The 9,802-nt window shown below is 41.5% G+C and overlaps 1 protein-coding gene across 1 annotated transcript in view; it reads right to left on the bottom strand.

Annotated features, from left to right (window-relative positions):
- Positions 1–409: 409 nt before the first annotated feature.
- The window catches only part of LOC145458237 (integrin alpha-11-like), a 329,408-nt gene continuing 320,015 nt past the window's right edge, over positions 410–9,802 (bottom strand). The window contains exons 22-38 of the mRNA XM_080336556.1: positions 9,548–9,751; positions 9,349–9,488; positions 8,425–8,579; positions 7,504–7,670; positions 7,233–7,330; positions 6,881–6,997; positions 6,657–6,819; positions 5,414–5,548; positions 5,252–5,340; positions 5,098–5,184; positions 4,221–4,329; positions 3,586–3,717; positions 3,375–3,518; positions 2,682–2,816; positions 1,710–1,814; positions 1,521–1,652; positions 410–858 (exon numbers count right to left, since the gene is read on the bottom strand). Coding sequence (XP_080192682.1) covers positions 763–858; positions 1,521–1,652; positions 1,710–1,814; positions 2,682–2,816; positions 3,375–3,518; positions 3,586–3,717; positions 4,221–4,329; positions 5,098–5,184; positions 5,252–5,340; positions 5,414–5,548; positions 6,657–6,819; positions 6,881–6,997; positions 7,233–7,330; positions 7,504–7,670; positions 8,425–8,579; positions 9,349–9,488; positions 9,548–9,751 — 2,208 coding nt within the window. The 3' untranslated portion in view covers positions 410–762. The remainder of the gene's footprint in view (positions 859–1,520; positions 1,653–1,709; positions 1,815–2,681; positions 2,817–3,374; positions 3,519–3,585; positions 3,718–4,220; positions 4,330–5,097; positions 5,185–5,251; positions 5,341–5,413; positions 5,549–6,656; positions 6,820–6,880; positions 6,998–7,232; positions 7,331–7,503; positions 7,671–8,424; positions 8,580–9,348; positions 9,489–9,547; positions 9,752–9,802) is intronic.

Here is a 9,802-nt window from a genome sequence, read left to right as displayed (position 1 = left end):
GCTGAAGGGACCGATATCGGGGACGGCTTTTAATGTTCGAGAAATTCGATCGAGTGACGTCAAATTTGCGTTGAGTAATTAACACCAGAGCGCAATAATATAGCACATGTTGCACAAGTAATTTATGCTCTCCATGGATGATAACCAGGGGGCGCTAGAGCACTTCTATCTGCTATAATTACTGGTGATTGGTCTGTGCAGAGCTAACGTGTCAGACCCCCTTGAACAAATCGCTACCTGGACACCAGCGACTCTTACTTCCTTTCTTACAGTGCTATCGGGCTGGGGTCTTCATCTTCAGTTTCCGCTACATACCGTATGTATTTGTATAGGCATTTATGCTTGCACGCCGCATATACGCTGTCCCAGTGTCCCTACTCCCGTTCACGCAATACGAAATGGATACTAATAAAAGGTATCTGGTTTATCATATCACACAAATAGACAGCTGCGATACACAGACGACATTTCACAAGCTGCGCATAGAGCGAACGGTCATAAAATTAAATTAGAAACAAGAAGATAAATTTATCGCAAATAAATGAAGAAAAGAGCTGCTTGTTACATTAGCTGCGGATACACGTAGCGTAACCTACACTGAAAAAGTAAAAGTACGTAAATTTAAGTCTGGTGCTGATATACACGAAAAGCATGCTTCGGGAAAAGGCACGTAGAACTGATTGCGGGTGGTGCCCGCAAGCTGACAGCAATCGAACAGTGTACAAAGTATCGCCGAGCCGTTGGCTGCTCGGAACAGTCTAATTATTTTCCGTTTTGATCGGGAAATTCTGTCTCTTCTTGTAAGTCCTCCTCGGCACCTTTCTTCATATCGGCGTATTTGCTCTTGAAAAATCCGAGCTGAAAACATATGATTGGTGAGTTAGTCACTCGATGCGATCAAATCAGCTCTAGTGACCTAGCTATAGATATCCATACGATATTATTGGAATCAAATTCCGCATGATTTTATCGTGATATTCGGCATATGTTCAAAGGCGATAATAATAATAGCTATTAATTTATGAATAAATTGATACTTAAATGTACTTTATTTCAAACGGGGCGCCCTACCTGCAGATACTAGTATCTGCGACAAATGAAGACATTCGGTGCTGAGATTATGCTATGCCTGGTTATGTTCCAACCCATTGAGTGTGCCTACAGAGGAGAAGCATTGATTCTCAACAAGATAACATCATCCTGACGTAATTGTCCTGACTTTGATCAATAAATGGGATGAAGGATATGACCATTGACTAATCATCTTGAGCATATCCAGAAGGAATGACCATCGTGACTTTCCATTCTGAATATAATGCAACGCGCGTTACGTAATTTTTGTTCGTTTCGTTATCGTTGAAATTGTTTTGCAAGTATTGCAAGTATTTTACTAGTATGTGTCCCCTCAATAAGACTATAATGTAGGCATCAGCATAAACTAGGTGAACCAAAATCGAACACTACACGATCACGTATCTAAAAGAAAATTTGCATGCAAATAGTACCGTAGTGTCACGTACCTTCCATAGAATTAAAACTAAAGCAATTAGAAGAAGTAGCCCGCCTATCGCGGCCACTATGTAAATCCATAAATTGTCCGCCACCGGAGCGGGGCCGCTATTCGCCGAAAATAGCCGCACGTTGATGATGGACTGTAAAAGAACCGCTTGAAGGAATTTTCCCAGTATAACGTCAAAAACTATATTTACCTCTTCTGTTTTAACGATCGGTCGAACCCCGTTTTCGTCGAGGATGTTTGGAGATTGACTCGTGGTAATTTTGAAGGTGGAACGCAATTCTATCTTTTCGTTGTTCTGCAAAGGAACAGGGAATATACATAGATATCCTATGACATGACTCATCTTTCATAGATCGGAATTTAATACGTGGAACTGAAAGGGAAAATAAGGCGGAGTGGGTCAATAAGTGAGGAGGCTGATGTTACCGCGCAATTAATTAAAACTTGACCGCGCAAGTATATATTGCACGTATGGGCTGAGAATCCCCTTGAAACATCCGTAAATTAAGAAATAACAGTGCATGTCCAATTGCTCCTTGCACAATATACACGACTTGCTTTACGTTTAAATATGCATATATTTGATAGTGTATCTACTTGTACTCGCTATAGTTACGGGTGATAGCCTACTCCGTGCATGGTACTGCATTCTGTAGCATTATGGTTGATCTCGTTTCTACCAGTTATACATAAATGATTATGCCTATATCAGGGATATCTAGAAACTTCTATCTAGATATCTAGGGATATCTAGGTATATCTAGGTATCTAGGTATCTAGATATCTAGGTATATCTAGGGATATATCTAGGGATATCTAGATATCCCTGGCCTATATGCATCTATAAATATAAAACAACTTGCCGACGTTTCGTGCACGCAAGAGATGCAACAGTAACATCACGACATGAGCGATGTAGGAAGTTTTCCTTTCAGTGAGTATATTGAGTCTATTTTAGCCTGATACTGCTTGCTGTGCCATCATGCAGCTTGACATAATTATATAGTATGTTGATGATTCGCTGTGGTGTATTTCATCTAGTACAATAATTCACCAAATCCTGTATTATCACTATAGCATCCTGGCGCATATCGCTCTATAGATAAGTATACATTCACAATTGACATACGCAAATGTAATTATTAATTACGCTTCTTCTTACGTTTGAGGAATTCAACATCAAACTATCCGTCCACACGCGATAATGCGCTTCGAATATCACTTCGTCTCGTTGTCCTAAATTCTTTATTCTGCAATTTACGGTCCGACATCCCGTCGTGTTCTTATTGAGGCAGCTCTGTAGAACAAAAAGAACATAATGAACCGCACCGCATGCCTGACTGCGACTGTGATTAACAGTAAATATGAAATGCTTCGATACATCCGACCGCAATGAGATATACGTTTTCAGCAGCTAACTGATATTCAAATATGACGTAACCATGAGGGAAACGCGTCACAATCTTCGCAATACATTGTCACGATAAAGGGTGCCTACTATGCTATACTTATTGGATTGTACTAGTTCGGCTTGAGTCGTGAGAGGTATAGGAATATATTTGAACGTGGACACCTAACAGAATACACCTAACACGGATATTTGCAACAAAAACTGATTTCCACGCATAGGGTACGATGCAAATTACGCCAGCGACACTTAATGAAAAAAAAATTTGGTTTTACGTCCATTCTGCAGAATATAATTGGTGATTATGGGCAAACAAACCAATTCATATGAAGATTGTTGTTTCTATTCAAATAAAAAAAAAAGAATACGGTGGACCTGGTTCTGTTGACGAACACAACCCTTTCGGGCGGCAGGCAACAGTCTTTTTTCCGTTAAGAGTGTACTTACGTATTGGTAAGTGTCCATCGGCGTGTTTCTTTTCGTGATAGATACTGGAGTGATCGTAGTAGTGACGTTTTCCGTGCTTTGTTGCGGTGCGCCCAGTGACAGATTATAACGGTTCACCTGATCCATATCGCAACTGCACGCAATCTACGCACAGAGATAAATACAATTGAAAAAACAGCCACTACTACACTCAAAGACATCATGAACTAACCCGGCGGTTTGAATTTGGAATTTTGCACTGCACGTCGTAGAGATAAAGAAGCATTTCATTATCGGGTGTCATCATCGGGAAGTCGAGCGTGACTCCGACGTTGGGAATGTTGCTGTAGCCATTTCCGGTGACCTGTCATGGTAGCGTCAGGATTAGGACTATGGGCAGAGTGATGCGAGTATTAACAGAGGTGGTAAAAGTAGTCATGTAATTGAGACCTAACGGTATTTTTGTTTAATAAACTGAAAACTATAAAGTAGAATAATGAAGTAGTCTGTTCGTGAATATGATACTTCTGTTGCGTATTGATCGTTATGAAGTATATATTCAAAGTCAAGAACCACAAAACTATGTCCATCCTGGATTAGTCTCAGAATTTTAATAGATTTAAGTGCTAGTAAAGACCCTAGAATGTTGAAAAGATTTGCAGATTTGGATGAGGTATATTGTGACAACGAGCTGCACCAGTGCACACTGCACATATTTCCGCGTTATAAATATAACTCGCCAAGCGTCGGATGTGTTTTTACACGATTGTGACGTCATCATTTCATTCCAGACATGACAGTGTTTATAGGGGTGGGATAATTTCGATTGCGGAACAGGCTGGACGCAAAAACGTTTTCGTCGCTCACCGTGAATGTAGATATCGCGTTTTCGGTACCGTTGCCAATTTCGGTAATCGACGTGATGTTTCTCGTGTCCTCAGTCGTGTCGTTGAAAGATATGTCTGGCGTGGCGCCCCTGAAGAGAATCAGCATGATCTACTATTGAACACAATGGAAAACTGCATTTATCAGTCACGTCGTGCCTGCTCAGAACAACGCGCACTCGCACATATAACACAGACCTACACATCACAAGCCGAATCAAGCATTCGTATTTATAACGGGACGTGACAAATTTCGGCAACAGTTCTCTGCGCAGATCATGATTCCCTTCGGTTCCATGCTGATACATCAATGCGTGAGGGTGATGTCACACAGGCGGCGCAGTGATATAGCCTACGTCAGCGGACGGGCGAGCAATTAATCAGACCATTCGGGTGGGATGTATTGTCGCAATCTACAGAGCACTGGAATGTTTGATGAGATGACCGAATCGATCTGGAATCGACTATAGCTCTTATAAATTCAAGCGATCACTTTAGATACCCGCGATTGCACACTTTCGGATATTTCCTGGTCTGTAATAAATGTCCGTATGGAAGAGTTCTTGGTAGCATGGGCCACTCTACTAATAAAGAAATTGTGGATAAAAATCGTATTTCAGATTTACACTGTGTCATCCAGCGCAAATTAGGACAGCTACATCATCACCATCCATGCCCAAGCAAGTTGGTGCTGGGAATGAGTCAAATACAGTTATACATACGACGTAATACACCAGGCCTGGCGATTTATGTGTCTCATCTGTTGGGGTTGTAAAACGCACCCATTTTGCTAACACTGAGCGTCAGTGGCCTATATACGCATTGAACCAAGATCAAGGACCACGCAGCCGTGTACTTACTGCTTCAGAGTCATATCAGAGATGTAGTCCAATTCGGTTGTTCGGGTTGCACGGTTATTCGAGGTGTCTTTCTCCTTAGTAGAGCCACTGACACAGAGAAAATACAATTATTTCAAATCTATCCAACGGCTAACCACAACGTGATGATAGCTACCTGATGAACGCTTCCACTTCTACGACAAAGTTATCGAGAGACCCGTTATTTCTAAGCGGATCCATAATCAGACTGAACTCGAAATAGCACTGTTTGAATAAGAATGAATTGAGTTGAAATCGCAGATTCTTGCGAATCTTAAAACCGTCCTAATCATCTTACGTAAGTGTTCGAAGGCATGATGTTGGTTCTGGAATTGTAACGCAAAATCTGAGTACGGAGCCCGTTTTCGTCCGCGGGGCTGGAGTCCTCGACGACGCAGGAATTAGACGGCGGGTTAGCGGCCCGTATCACAACCTTTCAAAGGAAAACAGTGGCGTATTAGATGTTTGTATTTGACTGAGGACAACTAGATATCAGAAGTGTCTTAGTAGGAGAGGTGGTGTGTTACGAAGTAATTCTACTTTTTCGGAGCACACAAATAATTACTATACTTACTCAAGTGAGGTTTTTGCCTTATTTTCACTGCTGCCTATCAGTTTTTAGGCAAAACAGTTTACTTTTTAGACCCTATATGGATTTAGAATGTAGACAGTAGCTTTAGCATCATGAGTTTGCATCACGTTCACGAGGTAAGTTCTCATAAATACCGTGTGTGTAGTCCGTGTATCACGGCAACTATACAGTGTACAGGTTTGACGATTGCACCTATTTTTAATAGCAGTCGTTTTGTGTTAGTCACAAAGATACACATTGATATTTTGAAAGCAGCTATCTCCGATTAATGTGATCCATCACCGAAATTTACTTTTTGAAACTATATATTTACTTGAGTAACTTTCAAATCTCCATGGTCTACTAACTACTTCCATATTAAGCGGATTTGATATGTCTTGGAAATAACAAGGTATGGAAAGAGCGACAAAGAGCCGCGGAATCTGGGCAAAACATGGAAAAAGAAACTGCGACATCGGGCACTAGGTCAAAGTGGTTGCCATGCAATATGAGACCGCAACTGGTCGTTCGGCATCCTCCTATCTGTTCATGACCTCGAATTGTGTCTTATCGCGTTGTACATTGTGTGTGTCTTGTCCAGAAAGAAAGAAATATAATCTGACCATAATCTTATCTTATATCACTTATACTTGTAATTTAGTATTAATTGACGGCCGTACTTCTACTTGAGAGTATCAACGAGGACTAGTTTGGCCACCTCAGGTTAATAGCGAATTTTCAGTACGAAGTGATCAAAAGGGATAGCAGGATGATAGTAGTGCTGTGTAAGGTATATATATTTACAGAAACTAAAGTGAGTACAAGAAATTGGTGCAATCTGTACTTAGTAATACGTAGTTCAAGTTTCGTTTGATACTTCGTTACTGATGATCTCCCAGTTACGTGCAGTTTCGATAAGCAAGAAGAAGCACAGAATACAAACCGACCAAAAGCTTCATAAACCGCTTACGTTTCTCAGGGTGATGACGTCAGTGTACTTTATTCTGACTTTCGCGTCGAAAGCATTTTCTCCGAAGTTGGAAAGGTTCACATGTACCGGAAGCGGAGTGCCTGCCATTTCGGAATGGATCACGAATACCTTTTTGTTTTTAGACAGGTCTTTCTCCGGCGGCCTGCGCAAGAAAAACGACGTCATAACAACAGATGTAGTATGCGACGGTGAGAGGTACTTACGCGTCTTTGGGGTATTTCGGAACGTTTAAAGTCATTACCACGTTCAAGTCGGGATCGCACGTTCCCACGCAGTTTTTGGTGAAGTTCAACGATGCAGATTGCTTGTTGGATTTTGTTCTGAAAGCAATATTTTCAACACCTCAATGACAATGTGAGACAGGCCCTGTCTGTGTGGTCATGCATGGTCGCAAACGTACATGTCATATCATCGTCGATATCAACTGCACTGACTATGATATTAAAAATATAAGGTGATATGCACTACTGTGTTCAAGCACCCACACACCTAACGTGAAACATCAAGGCTAGAGCGCCTTGTGTCTAGTTGGATGAAAAGAAAAGCTATACTCACGGATCTCGAACTGAAGACATAGCGACAGCAGTGTGCGCCTCGGTCAAGTCGTATTCAACCTCAGCTATCACAGATGCGTCGTAGTCTTTCACATTTGTCTGCAAAAACATATTTGATCATATATAGCGCCATCACCATACGAGAAGGATGAGAAGTGTCAAAGGTATATTATCCGATAGAGGGCGTTGACGAGTAGTAGTTTCGTGTCATTATTTTTATAACTTATCGACATAATGGTATGGTTATCAATATGAAAATATCGCGTTCTTGCCTTCATATGCACTTGTTGCGTGAAGCAACTCTGTTTGCTCTTCTTTAGTGCGACCACGCTGGACCACGTAAATTTAGCAGAGCCTGTTTTCTCGTTGTTGTCGCGAAACTCCAGACGCTTCTCGGCATCGGCTTTCCTGGCGTCCATGCTAACGTTGAATTTCATGCCTGTTGGAAACGCAGCCGCGTTTAGGTGGAGGTGAATCGTCTCGTGGTTATGCCTAGTTGATTGATTCCGTGGTTTTCGATAATACACCACTGGCCACAAGTTGGGCTTATGACCTCATTGAGAGTGTGGCTAGAGGGGGTCAGCGTCAGTCATGCAGTATACTATTCACGCAGCTGACAGCGTGATTCACTGCTTGACATGGGCACACGACGTAAGTACAACTATACAGAGCATAACATGCACTGCGAACCTATTCTGTACAAGAGTGCAGTACAAAGTATAAAGTAATGATTGATCTAACAGCGAAAAGAGACGGATACTTTCGCTCTTTGGAATGATGCCGTCTACACGTAATCGTGCATACACGAATCATACGTGGAATTCTAATTTTGAAATAATCAATTTTAGGTCACCATGCCAATGCATGATTTGCCATGCCGCCTATGTCCAAGTCTCCGCACGTTCGCAGAAACAAATTGGTGACGTCAGTTTCGGGTGAAAAATCGCGATTTCAATGTGCATTACTGTTCAGTTGTTCATGGCAATCCTATATAGCATCAGTTGGATCTCTAAAACTATCAGGATATCGTGATGACTAATATCAAGCCATTTTGACATGTGGCAGTTTCGTTTCCTCAAGTCCAACTCAACAGAACTTACTACATAAGAGCTGTTGAGTTCAGTTTTCTGGTGACAGCGTAGCACGTACACATGGCCTTACAAATTGTCATAAGCAATGAGATTTCTACTCACCAATCTGGTCCTCTATGGAATCTCCGGTCGGCGTGAAGCATACTTCGATTGTGGTGCAGTTGACGTATTTCTTGTCGAGTATGCATTCGAAGATATCAATGGCGGATGTCCCCGCAAACCCGATTGTAGCAGCGATGTTAACCACCGGTCTTGATCTGGAATATAGTAAAAACTGAGTATAACAAACCAAATGACGTAAAAAATAGTCTGAAGATTTGATTTGACAATTGCAAGCGACTGGTTCGCCCGTATCGAATCTTCGTATGTTCAATTATTCATGTTTGGTTGCTGGTTGCTAATGCTTAAGCCAATAAATCTCCAAGAACGAGCACGGAAATAATGATACGGTACGGTACATGCGACTTGTAATCAAAATATTCTGGTATTTGGTGCCAATGAAATTTCAGATTGCCCCCTTAGGTTTGGTCTAATGAACAGTACTTATGCACTGTATGTATATCATGCGCATTTGTGACCATTGAGATCATTGAGTTATTTAGTGAACTGTCTGATAAAAGTTCGATATGTCATTAACCTGTTTTCCGTGGAACCTTTCGCTGAGAAAATGAGATCATGCAATCATGCAATTTTTCGATACAGCACATTACCAAGCTATTGGGTCGTTTCGACAAATTCACGATAAATAGCCAGACTATTAAAATGAGTAATGATGAAAGAGTGTGGTTTCCGATACAATTTGAATGTACGGTTCATAGACGGTCATCGAAAACTAAAGGAGTTCAAAAACCGACAAATGTCATTCCGCCTCAATCGACGATGATGTGAGGCATTACCGCGATTATGTATGAAATACTATTTTGTAACGATAACAATAGTGTTTATCTAAATATGAATTGCTCATTGGCTTGACCTTGACGCTGATGCACAATGCAATCTGAGTACGTACATACATCGCCCACGTACCTGAATATGACTACAGTGTCGCTTTTCGGCGCCCCAACGGCTATGTCTGGATAACCATTCGAGTCCAAGTCAACCGCGCCTTGAAGCGATTGTCCAAAATATTTCAACGTAACTCCAGTCAGTTGTGACGCAAGTATTTTCTGAGATTGAAAATCAGAAATAAGTCTATGTTACGCCGTGTCATCGCAGAGTAATTTACCTGCTTAAACATCGGGTCAACACCGTCGGCGCTGCCATGGTATATAAAGACAGCACCGCGATCACCTTCCACTAACGGCGCGCCGATTATGACATCGTTGTAGCCGTCTTTGTTCAAATCTCCCGCGTTAGCTATGGCTGTTCCGAAACGTCCTCCCGGTAAATTATCACCGACAAGCTCGATGGGTTTGTAAGTATTTTTTGCCTGAACGAGAGTTGATAGAAAATTGTGTAGACACGCCTTTTACACAAAGTA

The sequence above is a fragment of the Botryllus schlosseri genome, chromosome 16, assembly GCF_051294905.1.
Source record: "Botryllus schlosseri isolate E-star chromosome 16, Bs_hap1, whole genome shotgun sequence".
Classification (NCBI taxonomy): Eukaryota; Metazoa; Chordata; class Ascidiacea; order Stolidobranchia; family Styelidae; genus Botryllus; species Botryllus schlosseri.
This window is presented reverse-complemented; position numbering and strand designations above follow the sequence as displayed.